General features: G+C 41.1%; 2 protein-coding genes across 4 annotated transcripts; both read right to left on the bottom strand.

The window, feature by feature from the left end:
- On the bottom strand, positions 1,588 to 2,814 carry LOC109948103. Its single transcript, XM_020560030.1, has one exon. The coding sequence runs from the start codon at positions 2,812 to 2,814 to the stop codon at positions 1,588 to 1,590; it is 1,227 nt and encodes a 408-aa protein (XP_020415619.1).
- Positions 18,371 to 24,191, bottom strand: LOC18784079 (protein ACCELERATED CELL DEATH 6). 3 transcript variants are annotated; one of them, XM_020559016.1, is made up of 4 exons: positions 24,158 to 24,191; positions 20,998 to 21,759; positions 20,039 to 20,568; positions 18,371 to 19,482 (listed from the first exon to the last, which is right to left on the bottom strand). In XM_020559016.1, the coding sequence occupies exons 2-4, from the start codon at positions 21,725 to 21,727 to the stop codon at positions 18,640 to 18,642; spliced, it is 2,103 nt and encodes a 700-aa protein (XP_020414605.1). In that variant the 5' UTR covers positions 21,728 to 21,759; positions 24,158 to 24,191; the 3' UTR covers positions 18,371 to 18,639. The 3 variants fall into 3 exon arrangements, with proteins under 3 accessions (XP_020414605.1, XP_020414604.1, XP_020414606.1); XM_020559015.1 differs by lacking the exon at positions 24,158 to 24,191 and adding an exon at positions 21,909 to 22,617; XM_020559017.1 differs by lacking the exon at positions 24,158 to 24,191 and adding an exon at positions 21,909 to 22,617 and having other exon boundaries at positions 19,397 to 19,572.

Here is a 25,037-nt window from a genome sequence, read left to right as displayed (position 1 = left end):
TGTTGTCTGCTTTTTCCTTGCTTTTCATGACCATCTTCTCTTCTTCGGCTGTCAGAGTAAACTCTACAACAAAATCTGCTAAAGCTTGGGCTTTTATAGCAGTCTTCGGCCGGTAGAGGAGGTCGTATTGACTGAGTTCGATAGCCCATTTCATGAGTCGCTGAGAAGCGTCGGGGCTGTGGAGGATCGATCTCAAAGGACATTCTGTCATGACAATTATCCGGTGTGCTTGGTAGTAGGGCCTTAGTTTTCTCGCGGAAACTACAAGCGAAAAAATGAGCTTCTCCATTTTCGGATAGCGAGTCTCTGCATCGAGGAGAGCTTTTGAAGTGTAGAATACCGGATGTTATGCCCCCAGCTCTTCTGGATGAGAGCTGAGCTGACAGCTGAGTCAGACACCGCTAGGTAGATGTACAAGTCTTCGCTTGGTATCGGTTTTGAGAGTAAGGGAGGTGAAGTGAGATAGGTTTTCAAGTTTTGAAAAGCTACTTTGCACTCGTCATCCCACTTGTCCCTGTGTCTTTTCTTCAAGGCTTTAAAAAATGGCCTGCACTTGTCGGTAGATCTTGAGAGGAATCGGTTGAGAGCTGCCGCCCTACCCGTTAGACTTTGTATCTCCTTTGTTGTGGCAGGTGACTTCATGTTGAGTATAGCCTTGATTTGATTTGGATGTGCCTCGATTCCTCTTTGGGTGACTAAGTATCCCAGGAATCGGCCGGACGAGACTCCAAACGTGCATTTGCTCGGGTTCAACTTCATGTTGTATTTTCAGAGTAGGCTGAATGCCTTGGCAAGGTTCTTGATGTAGTCTGCTCGCTCGGGAGCTTTGACTAGCATGTCGTCTACGTAGACCTCCATAGTCTTGCCGATTTGCTCCTTGAAAATTTTGTTCACCAGCCTTTGGTAGGTTGCTCCGGCGTTCTTCAGCCCAAAGGGCATGACTTTGTAGCAGTATGTACCTCTTTCGATGATGAAAGAGGTTTTAGCCTTGTCATCTTCATGCATCATGATTTGGTTGTAGCCGGAGTAGGCGTCCATGAAGCTTAGAAGTTGGTTGCCGGAAGTTGAATCGACGAGCTGATCAATTCTAGGCAGTGGAAAGTTGTCATTAGGGCATGCCTTGTCGAGGTCGGTGTAATCGACGCATACTCTCCACAAACCTTTATCTTTCTTTGCCACTAGAACAACGTTCGCCAGCCATTCTGCGTAGGAGACTTCTTCGATGAAACCAGCAACTAGAAGCTTATCGATCTCGGCGTCGATGATGGCAACCCGCTCGGGGGCGAAGTTGCGTCTCTTCTGCGCTACAGGTTTGATGGCTGGGTTGACGTGTAGGCGATGGCAGATGATCTGGGGATTGATGCCAGGCATGTCGAATGGCGACCATGCAAATACGTCTTTGTTGTTCCGGAGGAAGGCTGCAAGCTCTATCTTTTCTTCATGGCTTAGGCGCGAGTCGATCCGCGCTTTTCTCTCTGGCTTGTCAGGATCAAGGGGTACTAGCTCAGCGTCCTCTTCGGGCTTCCATCCTTCTTCAGGAGAGACCTCCGGACGGATTCCCTCGACTTAGTCCTGATTCTTTAATTGCTATTGGGGAGTAGCTATTCCCTTTCCTTTCTGGTCTGCTCGGTCGTCAGGAACGGGATCTGCTTCCTTCTCTGCTTGTTCTACTCCCTTTAGATCTGCTTGATTCACAGGGAGGAACTGTGTTTGCTTGCCTTTCTTCAGCCCTTGAGCTGAGCATTTTCTTGCCATTGCCTGATCGCTGTTGATCTGGCCGATACCGCCCCTAGGGATTGGGTAGCGAATCTTCTGATGTGTGGCAGAGGTGATGGCGTTGATTTGGCCGATCCATGGTCTGCCTAGAATGCCATTGTAGGGTGAGATTTCATCAATGACCATGAACGTTTGCGAGCTGATTACAGGTGGAGAGTAGATGTCGAGATCTATCGTGCCCACGGTAACCGTAGTTGCGCCATTGAAACTAGTCAGCGACTTGGCTGATTTATTGATCTTTGCCTCTAAGCCCATCTGTTGGACGACTGCCAATTGTAGGATGTTGGCTGCACTGCCCTCATCTGCATGGACTCGGCCGACCATGGCCTGGGCGATTTGAATGCTGATGACAAGGGCGTCGTTGTGCGGTAGATCAAGGCCGATTAAGTCTTTCTTTTGAAAGCCGATCACGGGATTGTCTTCTGCCAGTGAGAGGTTAGTTGAGACTTGGAAGATCATAGTAGCCTGTTTGATCTTCCTCTTCTTCTCTTTGTTGGTCAGTCCGGACTCCTCGGAGTCGGCTAGGATTGTGTTAATCCTTATGACCTTATGGGGTGGCTCTTTTGCGGTATCGCGGTCTTCTATCTGCTGGATGGCCTGCTTTGCGATGAACTCCGTGCAATGACCTTCTCTCACGAGTTCTTCGAGATGCGCTTTCCAAGCAAAGCAATTATTCATATTGTGCCCATGTGTCGCATGGAAGGCACAATATTTTCTGGTATCCCTCTTGTCTGGATCTCCTTTCAAGGGTGGTGGTCTTTTTATCCAAGGTTTGTTCTTCACTTGGGCCAAAATTTGATGTATGGGGATAGAGAACTTGGTGTAGTTCTCTTTCGTCGTGGCCTCTCTTAGTGGGCGTGACCTGCCTTTGTCTTTGTCCCTACTGCCAAGCCTGTCGCCTCTTTGTTCTGCCCGTTTAGCCGGTCGATCTTCTTGCTCAGTGGACTTCTTCGCGGCGATTCGATCGTCATCCCAGAGTGCGTAGCGTTCTGCGGTCGTGAAGACCTCTGCCAGAGTCTGGCTGGGAGTGATAGTCATCTCGCGGTATAAGTCATGTTCTGTTGGCAGACCTTTCTTGAATGCAGAGGATGCGATTTGGTCATCGCACCCTACGATGTTGGCCTTTTCTGCTTTGAACCTTTTGATGTAATCTCGAAGGGATTCCTCGGGCTTCTTGCGCAGGTTGAACAGATGGTCAGGGTTCTTCTTGATCGTCCGATAAGAAGTGTATTCTTTAGTGAAGACATAAGTAAGCTCCTTGAAGCTGTTGATCTACCCGGATGGCAGGGTATGGAACCAATCCTGAGCTGCTCCTCGCAAAGTCATTGCAAACACCTTGCACATTAGCGCGTCTTTGGCTTTGTAGAGGATCATAAGGCTCTTGAAATGCTTCAGATGACTTTCAGGGTCGGAATCGCCTTTGAAGCATGTGAAAGAGGGCTTTGAGAATCTTTTCGGGGGAGCAGCCTGCTCGATTTTGGCGGTGAAAGGTGAGGAGTTTGCTTGGTCTACCTCAATGCGTAGTGTATCTTCGAAATTTCCGCCAATCTTTAAGTCTCGAAATCGGTTGTTCACAAGCTTCTCAACGTCTTCTGCACGCATGGTTAGATGATGTTGATTGACTTCCTCATTGGCTTGCGAGGGTCGACCTTCTCGGTTGCGCTGTCTAGGAGGCGTGTTGGTAGACTGTGCTTGCAAGGGATTTCCAATAGTTTGCCGACAAGAATTGGTTCTTCGAGAGCGAGTAGCGGAGCGCCTTTCTTCACGGTCCTCATTGTGATGATTGTCGAGTTGACCTCCCTGGGGGCCTATCCTTTCGTGAATATTTCTCTGTGAGCGGGCAGCGGAGCGCCTTTCTTCTCGATCCTCGTCTCGATGGCCATCAAGTTGACCTCCTTGGGAGCCTAGCCTTTCATGAACTTCTTCATGCTGGCCCAGGCGAGCGTGGATGTCAGGTCTTGGGCCCAGCCTATCGCGCACGTTGGTCCTTAAATTCAATCTGGATGGGAAACTTCGTCTGCTCTGAGTGTGGCTTGCGGATGCTTGTGACATGTCCGCGAGCTGATCTCGTTGTTGCGCATTTCCTTGTCTGCTTACTCCTGCTCGACCTGCTTGGTTCCGGCCGAACTGCCTATCGGCGCGTTCGTTTATCCTTCTCTCTTCGCCCTGTTGTCCAAGGCCAAGGTTTTGAGCCAAGTTTATTTGGTTGAAGAGCTGCCTCATCAAATTGTTTTGGTCGTCCATTCTCTGAGTTAGCTGGTCAACTCTCAGATTAAGGTCTACGTGACTTCGTGGATTGGGAGGAGAGAAATGTGTAGAGCCCAATTGCACACGGGCTAGGTTTTCGTTGGATGTGTGCGTGGGAGCATGCGTTGAGCGGGGAGGCAATGGAGGGAATGGTTGAAGTTGCTCCAAGATTGGGCCAAAGTCGGCGGTGGTAGTGAGCCCAACTAGATGTGAGGTTCCACGATGCTCAACGGTGGTGCTCTGAAGGTGGCTAGGTTCGGCCATGGGGCCTTGAGATGGTACGACGGCGGCGGAGGCAAGTGCGGTGGTTCCAGTCACACGGGGTGGCTGCTGAGGGTTCATGGCAGCGAGAGGTGGTGGAGCCGCCATGTCGATCGTGGGATCGTGGGAGGAGTAGCTTTGGGCCGTCACAGATTGAGCCATAACGGCTGTTTTGCTCCTTGTGCGCTTGCTTCCAACCATGGTTGTTTGGAAGGCTTCGGTGGATTGGAAAATAGGAGGAACGGATTCCTTGAGCATGCGTTGAGTATAACTCGAGCTCTTAATGAAAGCACCAAATGTTTGTGCAAATATTTCACGGGAGAATATTCGCTTCTAGATCCTTCAACTTTCGATCTTCCTTCTCTCTCTTCCTCGATTCCTGTAAAAAAGACTGGAGTAAATAGACCACACCCAGGGGGTGTTGGCCAAAGGCCCTCCGATGCCTAAGTTAGTTTGAGTGTTTGTAGGAAAACAATAGCTAAGCAAAGGGTACGGAGTTTTATGTAGGGTGTAAACCGGGTGGCCGGAGCCGTGGGGAGAAAATATGGAGAGTGGAGAGGGAGAGAGAGCTTCGGGTATTTCTCTCGGGTCTTAGGAGCAAGTTTTCTGAAGTACCTTGAATGATGAATGAGGTTGTCTATTTATAGGAGCCTCGGGGCTAGGGTTTCGTAGGAATCCAGTTGGGCCTGATAATATCTGAATTAAATATATATTATCTCTTAAGAAGATAATACCTGAATTAAATGATATTATCTCTTAAAAAGATAATATCTGATTTAAATGATATTATCTTCTCTTTATTAGGGTAATATCTTAATTAATGATATTATCTCTTTAAATAAAGATAATATCATATTAATTAAGATATTTATCCCAATTAATTAATTAGCCAGATAAACTGGTTTAATTAATTAATTAAAGAGATAATCTTCTTTTCCACATGGCGTGTCCTGATTGGAGACGAAAATATATGCTCCCACAGTTGCCACAACCATCAGCATGCCACGCGTCTCTTCCATGTGTCTCTTCCATCCAAGTTTTTGGGTATTCCAAGCAATTTACCAGTCTATTTATCAGACACCAAGCTATCGCTACTGCTTTGTTCTGAATCTGACCAGCAGCGGCAGTAGTTCTTTTTGTTTCCGTACCTGGGCCTGGCTCAACCAAAATTTGATCAAGTTCAGCTAGGCTGCTCGGGTCTCTTGGATTTTTTTCTGAGGAATATAACTGGATCACGCCATTTTCTTCTTCTTTTACAGCAGGTATCATCTGCACAAGTGGTACCATTCATATATTGAAAACTTTGTTGCTTGGAACCAAGGCATAAGAATCACGTGCATGGGTGTATCCATGAACTTTTCAGGGGAGGTGCAATATTTGAAACACTAAAAATTGACATTTGGCAGCTTGCTATTGGACTATTTAAAAAAGGTACCAAAATTGACACGGAGTCTTTCTTCCTCGTCAAACTCGAACATCAATTCTTAATAAACTTCTAAAATTTATAACTTTTGTTTTGGAGCTCTGATTGATGGACCATTTTCTTCTATATGCTCATGAGATCGAGTCTAACAATCAAGGTAAATATTCAGGGTCTCACACAACAGTAAACAAAACAACCTCTTCGAGGCATTTAGTTGAACAATTTGTCGGCACTAGCAAAGGGGTAAATTCCAGCATCTCCAAGGAAGTTTCCGGCAAGTCTCTTTGTGCTTTTGTGGATCCGCCAATGATCGTGTGTAGGATCAAAAATTAATCCCCACTCAAAAAACAATAATAATGGTGAATAAAATTAAAATTGTAGTTTTCAAATGCATTAATTCTAAGAAAAATTAGTGTATAATGATTATAAAAAAAACTTAAATAATTTGTAACACCCCGGACTCCAAATTTAATTCCTATTTTAATTTATTTAAAGTGAACTTACGAATTTACCCTTGGGGTAGGGGTAAATTGATCATTTTCTTATTCGGAAAGATTTTGGAATCACAACTGGTATTTTTGGGTAGGTTGTATTGAGACGAATTCGTAGACATGCGGTAGGCTTGAATCGGAGTTGGAACGAAGATTTGGCAACCAAAAGTAATTCAGTGGCAAACTTGTAATTATTTCGAAAAGAGTTAGAGTAAAAATCTGATTTTTTTCACTTTTACCTCACTCACTCACTCACTCACTCACTCTCTCTCTCACTCTCTCTCTCTCTCTCTCTCTCTCTCCCTCGTTACTGTTCACCGAACCAGAAACCACCACCCCTCCACCGTTTTCGGCCACCCCGATCGACGCCACCGGTCCCGATCAATTCCCCTCGACGTCCTAGTCAGCCAGTTTTCCCCGCCGGAAACCACGAATTCTGGCCACGATCTCGACTAGTTTGAACCGGTGAATCGCTGCCTTCGTGCCGTCGACTTCGCCGCCCAAACCCGGTGAATAAGGTGAGGTTTCTCATCCATTTTCTGAGCTCTAGCTGCTTTTGGGATAAGTTTGGATTGATTTGATGTGTAGAAAATAATTTTGTAAACCTAGGTTTTGGCCGGATTTCAAAGTGAAATTCCGGCCAGTTGCCGTCCAAATTGGACCTCCCTGTAATTGAATGATGTGATCCTGACCTCAAGTAGAAGCTAGGGTAGGAAGGGTGAGCTCGAGTGTGGAGTTTTTCCGTCCCCGGAATTCACTCTACACACCCACGAGCTGCCGGCGCTTGTGGCGGCACGTGGGCGAGGGTGGTGAAGTTGCACTTTGTCTCGATGAGATCCTTAGGTTGTCACGAGTGTGTAGGATTTCGTGGATCTGAATTCGGACTTCGTTTGACTATTGAACGGATTTTCGTATATTGTGCGTTATCCGGGTTCGATAGGTTCTGACCGTTGGATCTTTTCCCAATTAAAATATGTTGTTCTAGGTATTCCTAGGACCGTGTAGGACTTCACGATCATGAATCGGAGCCCCGGATGTTCCGATTCAATAATTCAAAGTTTGTGGGTTAGCGATAACCGTACAATCGTTAGCGATTCCTAAGCCTATAATCGGACCTTAGGATACCTCCTTCAACGTACACGTACTGGGAATTTGGGAATTTAAGTATTTAATTTGTGAATTCCGTTTTGATGTAATTTTATATTAATTAAGGGTTCGTATCTCGAAATAGGTGCTCCGACTGCACGTACTCAGCAGGCAGGACCCTCTCGTGGTCAGGCAGCGTGGGAATACTTGTGAGTGAACTTTGTTTTCAATCATATGCATGGTTTTATTGATGAAAGATCTATGCATAATGTTTTTAATAATTTATTAAATATATTATATTCATTGGTTGAATTTGATGTTTGTATAGCGCTTTGGCAATATATTGTGGGTTTGGCATATTTGGGTATCGAGAGTATATTTTATATGAATTTTTGGGGGAGTTATATATACATATATATATATATATATTGTCTATAGGTGGGATACTTGGGTTGTTGAGGCGAGTTGTGGAGGAACTTGAGTATGAGGGGTTATTGAGAGAAGTTGTATGATTACACTATGTAAGTACCTTCCCCAGTGATTAGACTTCTCACACGTGGCGTTGGATGTTCTGGCATGTGGGAAGAATAGGTTATCAGTCTCACACGCGGCCTTGGATATTCTGGCGTGTGAGACACTTTTCATACGCGGCGTTGGATGTTCTGACGTATGAGAAGACTCTGTATATTGTTTGGGATCATCACACATGGCGTTGGATGTTCCGGTATGTGATGGTCTAGTCTACGCGCGTAGGACTTAGTATTGGAGCTACACATGGCGTTGGATGTTCCGGTGTGTGAGCTGTGGAGTTTCGTCCCCCGGTTGGACTGCTCATCCCTAGACGCAGGATAGCACCTGAAAATCCTACGGGGTAGTTAAACGATCCCCCGGTTGGATTGTTTCCCCGGTACCTAGGTAGTGTGATGAGTATATTGTATAGTTATATATATAGATATATAGTTGTGAGAGTGAAGAAATTATAGTTTATCAGTGGGTTGGCAGGAGCAACAAGATTGTGAGAATGTGGTTTATGGATGAAGTGATTTGTGTTTTTAAAGAGTTTTTAATGAAATATATTTTTCAGCATTTTGAATGAATCTGCATGTCTTGAGCATTACTTTTATACGGTGGGGTTACTATGTTGTTTGAAATGCAAATTTGTTTTTGTCCACTCGCATGTTATCTGTTTTGCTCCCCCAGCCAGTAGTTGTCTCAAAAAGTGTGCAAGTGGTGTACGAGGCTCGAACTGTGAACTTCCCTAGTTAGGATTTGAGTACTTTCTTCTACTCAACTGTTGTTGTAAACTAAATTCAATAGATGCTCTATTATCGCCCATGGTAGATTTTACTTGCGAGGCCGGAGGCCATTTAGTATGTTTTGTTGTATTATGAAAGCATGTTGCTGGTTGGGATTATCTTGTGTAAGTTACAAGTAAAATTTTGTTCAGTTTGCTTAATTTACAGGGGAGACTCTGCCAAAATTTTGGTAAAGAGTCTCGGTTTTTAGTTAGTGGGTCCGGTATTGGGATGATGTCGGAACAAAGACGGGGTCCGCTTCGGTTTCCGGGGAATTCCGGGGCGGGTCCTGTCAGCTTGGTATCAGAGCATTAGGTTCATTTTCCTTTGACTTTTGCACTTTTGTTGCATTGTTGATCTAATGATTTTATGATTTCTTTATGTAGAATCATGTTAGCTCGCAGAGCTAGAGCAAGAGGTCGCGGTCAGAGATGGGGGCCGAATCTGCCATCTCCATCTCCATCACCCCCTCTTTCACCACCAGTGCCTTCACCTCCACCATCTCCACCTGCCGGAGATAATGCTTTGGATATAAGGCATGTACTTAGCTAGTTTACCCGCACAGAGGTCTATGTCAGTGGTGGAGCACGAACACCAGTTTAATGAGCTGTCTAGATTTGCTCCAGAGCTGGTTGCCACTCAGGAGGACAGATGTAGACGATTTGAGGAAGGATTATGGTTAGAGATTCAGGCAGTGGTTACGGCCAACACTTATCCAAATATGAGGGCTTTGGCTCAGGCGGCTGAAAGGGTGTCGAGAAAACTCAGTGGGAGTGCTGGTAGGCGCCGTAGAGATACACCAGGAATTGGTGGGCCCAGTCAGGGTGCATCAAAGAAAGGAGGATCTAGCTCCAGTTTTGCTAGCGGCGGTGGTCAGGAGGACAGGGATCTAGTTCTAGTAGTGGGAGATCCGGTTTTCGTCCAGCTTGGACTCAGTATTCAGGGCCGCAGTCTACAGCTAGCATAGCTAGGACTCCTTCTAGGCAGACTGGGTTGACATGCTTTAACTGCGGAAAGGTTAGGCACATGGTGAAAGATTGTCCTAGCTATACTCAGGGAGGTGGACCGAGTCAGAGTAGTAGCTTGACATGCTACTTTTGAGGGCAAGTGGGGCATACTAAGAGAAGTTGCCCAATTATACTCCAGAGTGATGCAGCAGTCCAGGGGACTGGGGCCCAGCAGGGGCAGGGTAGTATGGGTCAAAATCAGAGTTAAGGTGGTGCTTCTTCCTCTGCAGCAGGGTCATCCAGTAGTAGGGCACCGTCATCTTCTAGAGGCAGGAGTGGTAGGTAATCAAGGGGTTAGCCTGGCATTCCACTACTCAAGCCTGAGTGTTCTCTATGACTCAGCAGGAAGCACATGCCACCCCGGACATGATTACTGGTATGATTCCAATCTTTGGTTATCTTGCACTTGTTCTAATTGACCCGGGGGCCACACACTCCTTCGCAGCACACAATTTCGTACCGTATGTCAGTGTTAGACCTACATCTATGACAAGAAGTATTAGTATTTCCCTACCTACGGGAAAAGTCTTGTACGCAGATCAAGTGTTCAGAAATTGTTTTGTCCAAGTAGGCGATGCATGGTTGGAAGCCAACTTAATTCCTTTAGATTTGGTGGATTTGGATATTATATTAGGGATGGATTGGCTAGAGAAGCATCATGCATCAGTGGACTGTTTCCGGAAGGAAGTAACACTTTGGAGTCCAGGGCAACCTAAAGTTACCTTTCGTGGGGAGCGTAGAGTTCTCCCTACTTGTCTTATCTCTGCTATCATAGCTAAGAGGTTACTCAAGAAGGGTTGTCAAGGATATTTGGCTCATATCATCGATACTCGAGAGATCACCCTGAATCTGGAAGATATTCCTATTGTTTGTGATTTCCCTGATATTTTTCCAGATGATCTCCCTGATTTACCCCCTGAAAGGGAAATCGAGTTCATTATCGAGCTTCTTCCAGGCACCAACCCTATCTATCAAACTCCCTATAGGATGGCACCAGCTAAGCTCTGAGAGTTGAAGACTCAGTTGCAGGAGTTAGTGGATCTTGGGTTCATCTTACCCAGTGTTTCTCTGTGGGGTGCACCGGTGTTATTCGTGAGAAAGAAAGATAGGACCATGAGGTTATGTATTGATTACTGGCAGTTGAATAAGGTGACAATACGTAACCGGTATCCTTTGCCTCAGATTCATGATTTGTTTGATCAGTTGAAGGGTGCTAAGCATTTTTCTAAGATTGATATGAGATCAGGATACCATCAGGTGCGGATCAGGGAAGAGGATATTCCTAAGACCGCATTTAGAACGCGGTATGGACATTATGAATTTCTGGTGATGCCTTTTGGACTGACGAGTGCTCCAGCAGCGTTTATGGATCTCATGAACAGAGTGTTCCGACCATACTTGGATCACTTTGTGATTGTGTTCATAGACGATATCTTGGTTTACTCCTAGACTTTGGAAGGGCATAAGAAGCATCTAAGGTTGGTATTGAGGACTTTGAAGAGAAAGCAGCTTTATGCCAAATTTAGTAAGTGTCAGTTCTGGCTGGACAGAGTGGTATTCCTCAGATATGTAATTTTAGATGAAGGGATTTATGTGGATCCACAGAAAGTTGAAGCTATTGTGAATTGGGTACAACCCACAAGTGTGACAGAAATACAGAGTTTTCTGGGATTGGCAGGCTACTATCGGCGAGTTGTGGAATGGTTCTCTTCGATAGCAGCACCTCTCACGCGGTTGACAAGGAAAGATGTTACATTTGATTGGACGGAAGAGTGTGAACAGAGTTTTCAAGAATTAAAGAAGCGATTAACCACCATACCTGTCTTGGCTCTTCCGGATAATTCAGGAAATTTTGTGATTTACAGTAATGCATCTTTACAAGGCTTGGAATGTGTTCTGATGCAATATGATCGGGTGATTGCTTATGCCTCAAGGCAACTCAAGAAGCATGAGCAGAATTATCCTGTCCATGATTTGAAATTTGTTGCAGTAGTGTTCGCTCTCAAGATTTGGCGGCATTACTTGTATGGTGAGACGTGTTAGATTTTCACTGATCACAAAAGCCTCAAGTACTTTTTCACTCAAAGGGAGCTTAATATGAGACAACGGCGTTGGTGTGAATTGATTGCACGATTGAGTTTCATCCAGGTTGAGCTAATGTGGTTGCAGATGCACTGAGTAGAAAGACTACTGGAAGTTTAGCTCATCTCAGAACGGCATATCTTCCGTTGTTAATGGAACTACGGAAGGATGGAGTACAGTTGGGAATAACTCAACAGGGTGGAATTTTTGCTAGCTTACATGTGAGACCCATTCTGGTGGAATGGGTAATTGTAGCCCAGTTGGGGGATCTAACACTTTGTAGAATAAGGGGAGAAGTGGAAAATGGTACCCGGAAGGATTATGCAATAAGGGGAGACGGAGCGTTGGTAACAGGAACTCGTCTCTGTGTATCTAAGAATAATGATCTGAAAAGAGAAATCATAGAGGAAGCTCACTGTTCCACTTACACTATGCATCCGGGAAGTACCAAGATGTATCGGACCCTACGAGAATATTACTCATGGCTGCATATGAAGGGAGACATTGCCAAGTATGTGGGCAGATGCTTGATTTGTCAACAAGTGAAGGCAGAGCGACAGAAACCTTCAGGACTTATGTAACCACTTCTGATTCCTGAATGGAAGTGGGAACGCATTACCATGGATTTTGTTTTCAAGCTTCCCCGTACTTTTAAGGGACATGATAGAATTTGGGTGATAGTGGATAAACTCACCAAGTCAACCCATTTCCTACCCATCAAGGAGACTTATTCTTTGACGAAGTTGGCAAAACTCTTTGTGGATGAGATTGTGAGATTACATGGAGTACCTGTGTCCATTGTATTGGACAGGGATGCTCGATTCACTTCTCGATTCTGGAAGTGTTTGCAGGAAGCTATGGGTACTAGGTTGCAATTCAGCACAACTTTTCACCCACAGACTGATGGACAATCAGAAAGGACCATCCAGACTTTGGAGGATATGTTGAGGTCATGTGTGTTGCAGATGAAAGATGCATGGGATACTCACCTTGCCTTGGTGGAATTTGCATGTAATAACAGTTATCATGCGAGTATTGAGATGGCTCCTTATAAGGCATTGTATGGGAGGCAGTGTAGGACTCCTATTTGTTGGAATGAGGTGGGTGATAAGAAATTGGAAAGAGTGGATAGTATCCGAGCAACAACCGAGAAGGTGAAGATGATTAAAGAGAAGCTGAAAACCGCACAAGACCGACAGAATAGTTATGCGGATAATAGGTCAAAGGATCTTGAGTTTGCAGTTGGGGATTGGGTGTTTCTGAAGTTATCTCCTTGGAAGGGTGTAATGAGATTCGGGAAACGTGGGAAGTTAAGCCCTCGTTATATTGGACCCTATGAGATCACTGAGCGCATCGGACATTTTGCCTATAGACTTGCATTACCTGCAGAACTATCGCAGGTCCATGATGTGTTTCATGTATCTATGCTTCGGAAATACATGCCAGACCCTTCTCATATTCTAGAGTATCAACCTGTAGAGTTAGAAGAAGATTTGTCATATGAGGAATAGCCTCTAGATCTATTCCGGTAGTGAAGTTTATGTGGAGAAGCCAAACCGTGGAAGAAGCTACATGGGAGCCTGAGGAGCAAATGAGGGCCAAGTACCCTTATCACTTCCATTGACAGGTACGTGAATTTCAAGGACGAAATTTTTGTAAGGGGATAGATTGTAACACCCCGACTGCAAATTTAATTCCTATTTTAATTTATTTAAAGTGAAATTACGAATTTACCTTTAGGATAGGGGTAAATTGGTCATTCTCTTATCCGGAAATATTTTGGGTAGGTTGTACTGAGACGAATTCGTAGACATGCGGTAGGCTTGAATCGGAGTTGGAACGAAGATTTGGCGATCAAAAGTAATTCAGTGGCAAACTTGTAATTATTTTGAAAAGAGTTAGAGTAAAAATATGATTTTTTTTCACTTTTACTTCTCTCTCTCTCTCTCTCTCTCTCTCTCTCTCTCTCTCTCTCTCTCTCTCTCCCGATTCTCTCTTTCTACGTGCAACCTACGCCTCCCCCGTTATTGTTCACCAAACCAGAAACCACCACCCCGCCACCGTTTCCGGCCACCCCAATTGACTCCACCGGTCCCGATCAATTCCCCTCGATGTCCCGGTCAAGACCCGCTAGCTTTCTTCGTCGGAAACCACCAATCTCGGCCACTATCTCGACTAGTTTGAACCGGTGAATCACTGCCCGTCGCGCCATCGACTCTGCCGCCCAAACCCGGTGAATAAGGTGAGGTTTCTCATCCATTTTCTGAGCTCTAGCTGTTTTTGAGATAGGTTTGGATCGATTTAATGTGTAGAAAACAATTTTGTAAACCTAGGTTTTGGCCGAATTTCAAAGTGAAATTCCGGCCAATTGCCTTCCGAATTGGACCTCCCCGTAGTTGAATGATGTGATCCTGACCTCGAGTAGAAGCTAGGATAGGAAGGGTGAGCTCGAGTATGGAGTCTTTCCGTCGCCAGATTTTACTCTACACACCCACGCTGCCGGCGCATGTGGCGGCGCATGGACGAGGGTGGTGAAGTTGCACTTTGTCTCGATGAGATCCTTAGGTTTTCACGAGTGAGTAAGATTTCGCGGATCTCAATTCGGACGTCCTTTGACTACCGAATGGATTTTCGCATATTGTGCGTTATCCGGGTTCGATAGGTTCTGACCGTTGGATCTTTTCCCAATTAAAATATATTGTTCTAGGTATTCCTAGGACCGTGTAGGACTTCACGGATCATGAATCGGAGCCCCGGATGTTCCGATTCAATAATTCAAAGTTTATGGGTTAGCGATAACCGTACAATTGTGAGCGATTCCTAAACCTATAATCGGACCTTAGGATACCTCCTTCAACATACATGTACTTGAAATTTGGGGATTTAAGTATTTAATTTGTGAATTCCGCTTCAAAGTAATTTTATATTAATTAAGGGTTCGTATCTCAAAATAGGTGCTCCGACTGCACGTACTCAGCAGGCAGGACCCTCTCGTGGTCAGGCAGCGTGGGAATACTTGTAAGTGGACTTTGTTTTCAATCATATGCATGGTTTTATTGATGAAAGATCTATGCATAATGTTTTTAATAATTTATTAAATATATTATATTCATGGGTTAAATTTGATGTTTGTATAGCGCTTTGGCAATATATTGTGGGTTTGGCATATTTGAGTATCGAGAGTATATTTTTTATGGATTTTTGGGGGAGTTATATATATATATATATATTGTCTATAGGTGGGATACTTGGGTTGTTGAGGTGAGTTGTGGAGGAACTTAAATATGAGGGGTTGTTGAGAGAAGTTGTATGATTACACTATGTAAGTATCTTCCCTAGTGATTAGACTTCCCACACGTGGCGTTGGATGTTCCGGCGTGTGGGAAGAATAGGTTATCAGTCTCACATGCGGCGTTGGATGTTCCGGCGTATGGGAAGACACTTTCCATACGCGGCGTTGGATGTTCCGGCATATGGGAAGACTCTGTATATTGTTTGGGATCATCACACATGGCGTTGGATGTTCCAATGTGTGATGATCCAGTCTGCGCGCGTAGGACTTAGTATTGGAGCTACATATGGCGTTGGATGTTCTGGTGTGTGAGCTATGGAGTTTCGTCCCCCGGTTGGACTGCTCATCCCTAGACGCAGGATAACACTTGAAAATCCTGCGGGCTAGTTAAACGATCCTCCGGTTGGATTGTTTCCCCGGTACCTAGGTAGTGTGATGAGTATATTCTATAGTTACATATATATATATATATATATTGTTGTGAGAGTGAAGAAATTAGAGTTTATCAGTGGGTTGTATAGTTTCAATAATACATTTGGCGGTTTATATTCCTTACATTTTAAATAATCAAACACGATTTTATGAGATTTTAGTATAAAGTATATACATTGACTTGTTGAGGTATCAATATTGATATAAACTGTATCTTATACTAAAACTGGATTTTAATATTTTGATTTGTTGGGAATTTGAATTTCTAGTATTTCTAGTATTTTTAATGGGGAATGAAAATAAGGGAATATAAGGCAATGGGCGGGCCAAAGGTTTTAATAAATCCTAAGCACAAGCCCTACCCAACCTTAGAAGGTTGAGTCGAGCGGGCCTCATTAACCATCGGTTCAGGTTGGACTTTGGCCCATTGAGCCTCGAGTTACCCACTTTGACCCGCGGACTACGAGCCAAATGATGATATCCCTATTTTAGATCATCCATTCCAGCTTATTTATATCAGCCTCAAGTGATTTTAGTATTTTCTCAATTACTTGTTTCTCCTTTTAGTTCTTTGTTCAATTTCTAGACTACTAAATGCTGTCTTGTACCTAACACACTAAATAAAACAAAGAATTCCCTTGGTAATGATAGCCAAAATCATCATCATCATCAGTAATATGATAAAAGTAGATTTAACACAAACTTACCCCATGATATGATGCACTAGTTTCCGAAGTGCTTTCTGAAATGTCACGAGATGTCATGCCCCTATCATTCAAGACCTTTAAGTTGCTCCTTCTATCCAAAGTGAAAAGGTCCACAACTTTCGGATGATGGTACATCTTTGCCAAGTGCAAAGGAGTATTTCTTCTGTTGTCTTTTTGGTTTGTCAACATTTGAAACTCAACATTCTTGAGAAAATATTTGACAAGATTGTCCTCGCCACATCTTGCTGCAACATGGAGTATATTTTGGTCACTTGAGTTCCTCAGCTCCATTGAATCGGGACAATGTTGAAGTAGCTCTTTAACAATGTTGACATGACCTTTGCTTGATGCATAATGGATCGGAAAGTTGCCACAATGATCCTGTCAATGAGAATCCACGAGACGTCTGCCTGAGAAGCGAACCCCTTCTAGATAACCAATTGATGCTGCATAATGCAGTGGAGTCCTCCCTGTCTCATCTTTTGAGTTCAATATATTTGCTTCCATGTTTAATATTATCTTTAGGACTTCTAGCGTCAATAAATAAATCAAGCATAAATCAGAACAACATGATTATAATAATAATCTTTTTCTATAAAGATGTTGTAATATCTATCAAAATCTATCACATTGTTGCTGTGACAAAAAGAAAAGTCACATTAATATAGGCCCTTACAATTTAAAAACTCTAGACCATAACCCACCAATAATAAAACCTTTAAGTAAAACTCAATTTTAAAATTAGATGCCATATAGGATGTGTAATGTAATTTGATTTATTTACCAATTATGCCATTAAACTACTCTTTAAGTTCCTAATTTTAAGCAATGGAATAATGAGCTACAATCCAAATTAGTTCAAACTTCTATTAATTAGGAAATTTTTTTGCTCACAACTTTAAACTAAGGTGTATGCTCATCACTCTTGTTAATACTTGATATGTGTCAAGACATAATCATAATTAACCTTTTATTTTGATTTATGTAACTATGGTTATACTTATAGATATGGTGATTTATAAAATTATGAATTATTGTATTGTGCCGGCCAAAGAATATGCGGTGAAAGAATATTGTGGGTGTTGGTGGGACCATATGCTTCTAGTATTAAATGTATTATTAATTATAAAGATGAATTGGCACCTCAAAATGGTGCCATTTTTTTTTAACAATTATTTTTCACTTTGGCACGGATAAGTAATGGTGTCTTTTCAATGGGCTAACAAAGATTTAACAGTATCTTATAATCAATGGAAACTCCAAATATCAGATTCCAAGTTTGGAGCCATTCAACATGGCTTGGCTTAACTTAAATGGCTTCTATCTTAAAAAAAGGTATATCTTTAATGGAAAATAGGGAAGGACTGAGCCAATAAATGACATATATTTTTTATGACCACCAAAAAAAAAAAGAAAAAAAAAGAAAAGAAAAGAAAAAGAGTAAAGATTTTATTACATATGTATTATATTTATGTATGAACTTTTGGTCTTTTTGGTTACTTTGGAATGTATTGTGTGTTCGAACTTTTTTTATAAATATTTGTAAAAGGTCTCCTCACACATGAGATCATGTCCATGCCACTAATAAGACCACTAGGGTGTGTCAACCTAGACATAAATGATCACGTGGTTACGTACAACCCAACCAAACCCAACTACCTTCGACCACGAACCCAGTGCCATATTTTTATAAGTTATTAGTCTCTAATAAAGGGTTTATAAGTGAAACTCCCTAAAATAAAATAATTTAATTTTTCATAATTAGGGTCGGAAAGTTCTTATGTCTACAAGGTTCTAGATGCTAACAGAAGAAGAAGAATTGAGGAAGAAGAAGATTGGAGAAATATAAAACAGCGAAATTGAGAGAACAACAGAGAACTTGTATTTCAATGAGAATAACCCACGTGATTATTACAACAACTAACATAACTAATACACGTGACTAACTAACCACACGTCAGCTTAACCTCTCTCTTTACTATTAGCCGAACACTAGAATTATTAATGAAGAGTTATCAAACAGTTTTCACCAAGCTTTATATAAGGAGGAAATAAAAATAGATTTCAGATTAATAAACAACAACAGCTCCACAGAATCTTTATTTATTACATAGCATCCAAACTGATCATTCTGACTTGCCAAACACAACTTGAGTGGTCAAACAATATTGGATTCAAGTGATTTTTTGTAGAGATGATTTTTGAATGAGCATCTACAATATAGATGGTTTGGATTAGTGAAATACAATGCGAAGTGAGTCATACAAGAGTATCCCTCAAATAAGCTAATTTGAGGAATCCCTAAATGGAAGCTCTCTGTGTTAATAAACATGACTACAGCTCCATAGAATCTTTATATATTACATAGCATCCAAGTTCTAACAGAAATAAATTAAGGCAAACATTGGCTAGGGCACCAGCCAAACACGACCTACTGGTTCTCCTTAAACACATTCTTCATCATTAAATAGATGGTTTACTTTAGCAATCTGGTGTAGTTGCTCCAATACACAAGGAAACGACAGACAGGCGTATTCTCCTCAGAATTTTTTGGTACGGTGACGTGCTCTCGAACTATCCACCAAACTATCAATCACGTTCCTGAGGCTTTTTGGGATCTTATGCTTGAACCTGCCCCACAACTTCCTCACCAACCAAATGATAAGACGAATGGTGTGGATTGCAGCTATGATCCCAAGCAGTGTAACCCAAACCACAATGGATATCTGGGATATCTTTTCATATGATTTGTAAATTTCAGTATTAGGGAACACTATGATAAGAGCATGTATATAGGTGAGTGCCATAGAAGTAAGAGTGAGACACATGGCCATTGATAAAAGCCACATAATTACACGATTCCGGAGGGGAAATCCGCCAACAAGCAAAAGGGTGACACTGAGAGAAGAAATATACGAGATGGTATTGTGTATTACGAACTCGAGGAAGTCTTTTGGGAAGCCGCTGCCTGCCACTGAAGTTCCAGCCAAGCATATCTTATCATCGGTGCAATAAGTAGCATTTCCTGCGCTACTATTTATTTTATTGTCTTGCCAAACACCACCGGGTGGATTAACTGCAGCTTCGAAAGTTGTGGTTGATATCATGGTTGCCACAATCATCAGCATGCCACGTGTATCTTCCAACCAAGTTCTTGGGTACTCCAAGCAATTTACCAGTCTATTTATCAGCCACCAAGCTGTTGCTACTGCTTTGGTCTGAATCTGACCAGCCGCGGCAGTAGTTCTTTTTGTTTCCATACCTGGGCCTGGCTCAACCAAAATTTGATCAAGTTCAGGTAGGCTGCTTGAGTCTCTCGGATTTTGTTCTGAAGAATATAACTGGATCACGCCATTTTCTTCTTCTTTTACAGCAGGTATCATCTGCACAAGTGGTACCATTAATATATTGAAAACTTTGTTGCTTGAAAACGAATCGTGTGCAGTGGTGGATCCACGAAATTTTCATGGGAGCTGCAATATTTAAAACATTAAAATTTCAAAAAATAATTTAGACAAGCAAATGCCCTTAGAATTTAAACAATATTAATGTCATTCAAAATAAAAACAATTACGTCTATTACTAATTGATTATAGTCTATATGGTATATCAATTAATATGAACAAAACCTATATCAATGAACACAATTAGTTTACCAAAATTCATATCAAATATATATGAACAATATCCATGTCAATTATATAATTAATCTAAAGAAAGTCAACACTAATTAATCTGACCAAAATTTATATGAACAAAGCCATTTTCTTCTTCTTTTACAGCAGGTATCATCAGCACAAGTGGTACCATTATTATTACTATTATTACTACTACTTGTTTCTCCTTTTAGTTCCTTGTACCTAACACACTAAATAAAACAAGGAAGTCAGAATCATCAGCATCAGTAATATGATAAAAGTAGATATAGCACAAACTTACCCCATCATATGATGCACTAGTTTCCAAAGTGCTTTCTGAAATGCCAAGAGCTGTCATGCCCCTATCATTCAAGACCTTTAAGTTGGTCCTTCTATCCAAAGTGAAAAGGTCCACAACCTTGGGATGATGGTACATCTTTGCCAAGTGCAAAGGAGTATTTCCTCTGTTGTCTTTTTGGTTTATCAACATTTGAAACTCAACATTCTTGAGAAAATATTTGACAAGATTGTCCTCGCCACATCTTGCTGCAACATGGAGTATATTTTGGTCACTTGAGTTCCTCAGTTCCATTGAATCGGGACAATGTAGAAGCAGCTCTTTAACAATGTCAACATGACCTTTGCTTGATGCAAAATGGATCGGAAAGTTCCCACAATTATCCATTCGATGAGAATCCACGAGACGTTTGCCTAAGAAGCGAACCCCTTCTAGATAACCAATTGATGCTGCACAATGCAGTGGAGTCCTCCCTTTCTCATCTTTTGAGTTCAAAATATTTGCTTCCATGTTTGATATTATCTTTAGGACTTCTGGTGTCAGTAAATGAATCAAGTATAAATTAGAACAACATGATTATAATGATAATCTTTTTCTATGAAAAGTTGTAATATCTATCAAAATCTATCACACTGGTCGCTGTGACAAAGAAAACAAGTCACATTAATATATAGGGCCTTACAATTCAAAAACTCTAGACCATAACCCACCAATAATAAAACCTTTAAGTAAAACTCAATTTTAAAATTAGATGCCATATAGGATGTGTTCATGTAATTTGATTTATTTACCAATTATACCATTAAATTACTCTTTAATTGCTGACAGTTTTTTAAGTCCCTAATGTTAAGCAATGGGATTATGAGCTACAATCCAAATTATTTCAAACTTCCTCTTATTATGTGTATGTATATAATACATACTCTAAAAATAAAAAAAAATTATTATTTTAATGTACGAACCTTTTTTCTGGCGGCCTAGAATTGCAGCAAACAACGGGGACTTGCCTTGAATTTTTGTGTTCTTCTTTACTGCTTTTTCTTCTATTAGCTTCACTATCTCAACAAGCCCTTGTTCAGCGGCCAAATACAAAGGGGACTTTTGTTCTTTATTAACGTAAAGTGAAACGGCAGGATCGGCCTCTATCAAACACTTGGCTACTAATTGGTGACCTCGAATCAGGGTCTCATGCAAGGCAGTGTTTTCCTCATTATTTTTCATCCTCAGTAATGTCAATACATCACCAGTATTTTCAACATCTGTTGTTCCTCGTGCTTCACGCAGAAGAGTGTTTGTTGTCGTATCTACATCCCCAGCTTTGGCTGCAATGTGAAGCGCGGTGTCGCCTTCAAAGTTTTTCTCTAACAAAAGGGGCTTGTGTTGTTGTAAGATCTTGGCTGCTAGTTCGACATGGCCGGAGCTCACAGCTATGTGAACGAATGTGTTATTCTGGGGGCTCCGTCGAGATAGAAACTGAACGCGAGTATTGGGATCCCGAAGCTTCTTTTCAATAGTGTCGTGAAATTTATTTGTTTTGCCTTGAGTAGCATAGCTGTACAGCTGCTGGTACAAGAGCAAGTTATCAGCATCACCATCTGTTTCCTCAGAGTCCTGTATTTGATGATGCGCTTCCATTTCCTGTGATGGTAGTTCCGTTACAGTCGGTACTTCCCTATTAGTTAACGGCTCCATGTATGGACTTCAACGTTGGTTTAGATTCCGATCTGCACAACGTTGCAGAGATCGATCAATGAGTGACTATGAGTGCCCTGAGTGCCCTCTTAATTATATCAACTTAACTATATATATATATATATATATGATTACAGATAATTAAGTAATTAGATACAATCACGGTTTGAAACGTTCTTACCGAAAAATGATGAGTACGTAGGAGCCCGGGAGAGAGAGAGGGAGAAGAATAGCTAGCTTCACTTGAAATGAATACAGTACTAGTTCTACACTACAACTCAATATGTTGCTTGGGAAACCCTAAACTGCATTATTTGTTAGAAAACTAGTAACCACCGGTGGAAGCCCACCAGGTCTATCAAAACCAACACCAGGATCCTCATGAAAATGATGCTGGACTCGACAGAACCCCAATATAGTTCCCATTAATTATTATTATTATTATTTTTTTATTTATTTTTTATCAAAGCATTAATTATTAGTTGTATCTCCGAGGCCTACCAATAATTATTACTTGTATGGCATCAGTACTCAGTGCCCGTGATAGTACGGTAAAATGTGAACCTTTTGATACTTGTATGTCAACTTTAATTATTGCTTGTATCGCTGAGGCCTACCAATTATTCATGTCGATGATGCATGTGTAGTGCACGTTAGTGCACGTCATACTACGGGAAAATGTGAACCTTTTAGTAACTTGGTAAAATGTGGCTTTCTTGTTTACTTTACTGTGTTTTCCTATTTCCTATTTTTTTTCTTTTTTCATTTTTAGTTTGAATTATGTCCTTTAAAAAACGAAAGCAAAAACCATACCAAAATATTTGTTGGAATTTTAAAAGATTTTAAAAATTTAATCGTTTTATTTATTTAATTATTTTGGATATTTTATTTTATTTATTGTGGGGGTTATAAATATTTAATATTCAGGTTTTATTTCTGGTTGGTGAATGCTTTAATTTTTTGGTTGGTGAACTTTTATGGTTGGTAAAGGTTACATATTTTTGGATGCCTATAAAAGGGCACTCTTCCTTCACATTTGAGACAACCATAGTACACCATCAGAATATCACATACCTCAATCACTACCACAAACTAATTCTTTCATTTTCTACTTTTATATATATGCTCTACTTTATATTATTATTTTGGTAATGGTTCTGCGACTTGGATACATATATCCGTTTATGAACGTGCTCATAGCGGATATTGAGTTTGTGTACAAGGGGTCGTATCTTGGAGTCTTGTAGACTGTGTCGGTACCTGCACGTAGGGAGGCTACAAAGTCTTTAGGACATCGTCTTTGACGTGCTTTAATGTACCAAACTCACCTTCTTACTTATTATTTATTTTCCTTTTACTTACCTATTATTTTGTTTTATTCAATTTCATTATACCTTCAAAGCTTTCCAATTTGTTTATATGTTATTTATAATATAAATGTTTTGTATTTGACTCTACAGAAAGAGGAAAACTATTATTTTATATAACAATATTTTCTAAAGAAAAGAAACAAAAGATCCCAGTTGTTAGATTAGCAATCCAGAAAACAAAGATTTTATATTCTGGATAGACAGAATGCTATTGTAAAAAAAGGATAGTAAGTTCAAAAGGAAAAGGAAAAGAGTAGCAGATGAGTTAATTACACTTTAACATCCCGAGAAAATTTAAATAACAAAACGAAGTTGGACAAAATCCTATTGAGAAGTACCTAATAAAACTGAAAAATATACATGCAGAAAACTTATGATAAAACTTATGAAAGGAAACTCAAAGTTTTCTTCTCATTTTTTGACTTGGGGGCCTCCGTCGAGACAGCAACTGAACGCAAGTATTAGGATCCTGAAGCTTCTTTTTGTTAAACGTAATGCATCTGTATCAGTTGTTAAGTAGAGTTGTGTCTGTTGAGAAGAGCTATGTTTAAGAAGAGTTGTATCTCTTTAGAAGTCTAGAGTTGTGTCTGCAACTCTTAGAACTAATCCAAAGGTTATGTCTGTTTATGGAAAGGGCTGAGTGTTTTTATATATAGCCAATGTTATAGGCTGCTGTAGCATCAAAGAAGTTAACAAAAATCAGTTTGAATAATTCTCTGTTTTACAAACACTCTCTGCCTCACTTTATATTTCCATCGTATACTTTAGTTTTGTGATCATTCCTCCAACACTTTTCAATAGTGTCGTGAAATCTGTTTGTGTTGCCATGAGTAGCTTAGCTATACGGCTGCTGGTACAAGCGCAAGTTATCAGCATAACCATCTGTTACAGTACGTACCTCCCTATTAGTTAACGGCTCCATATATGGACTTCAACGTTGCTTTAGAATCCGATCTGCACAACGTTGCGGAGATCGATCAATGAGTGACTATGAGTACCCTCTTAATTATATCACAGATAATTAAGTAATTAGATACAATCACTGTCTAAACGTACTTACCGAAAAATGATGGAGGTAGAGGAGCCCGGGAGAGAGAAAGGGAGAACAACAGCTTGCTTCACTTCAAATGAATACAGTACAACTCAATATGTCGCTTGGGAAAACCCTAAAGCTGCATTATTTGTTAGAAAACTAGTAACTACTGGAGGACGCCCACCAGGTCTAGCAAAACCAACTAGGTCCTCATGAAAGTGATACTCAGCCGTTGGATAAATGAATGGACGGGTGATCTTGGATTAGCAAAACCATCCAGTTAAAATTGATAACTAACATCAATCGCTAGCAACCAAAACAATGAGAAAATGAATCAACTTTGATAATTAATTGCCGACAAAACTGGTGTATAAAAGGGTGTCTGAAAAGTAGTGAAAACCAAAAGAGGTGGTCCGTCAGACTTAGATCAGACATGGTTCAGCGATCTGTTGTTTGGTAGATTTAATTATGATATTCTTGTTATAATTAATAATTTAATAGTATTTTAAAAATAATAGTGCATAAAAAGATAAAGTTGTGTTTTTTTCAAACTTATATAATGGGTGGAAAAATAGAATGAAAATAGCGACATTGTGGTTGGGTCCGTGAGATTTCACACTTATTCTCCTCATTTTACACTGTTGTTTTTTTTATTATTGAAATTTCACATTGGAGTTACAATATTAGTTTCACTTGGAGTGATAAAGGTTTCCGAGCTACTAAGAACCTAACAGAACTTTTAAAAAGAGAGTTTCTTTTTCACACAATTGTTTGTCGGTGGTGGAGGGTGAAGACCTTATTGCACATGCGTGCATCAACATCAAGACTGAATTATTTAATATAGACAAAACATTCTACTGCCTTCTCGCTTTGCTGTCAACACACGCGTGGACATTACTACAATTTT

Source organism: Prunus persica, chromosome G3 (assembly GCF_000346465.2).
Source record: "Prunus persica cultivar Lovell chromosome G3, Prunus_persica_NCBIv2, whole genome shotgun sequence".
NCBI lineage: Eukaryota > Viridiplantae > Streptophyta > Magnoliopsida > Rosales > Rosaceae > Prunus > Prunus persica.
This window is presented reverse-complemented; position numbering and strand designations above follow the sequence as displayed.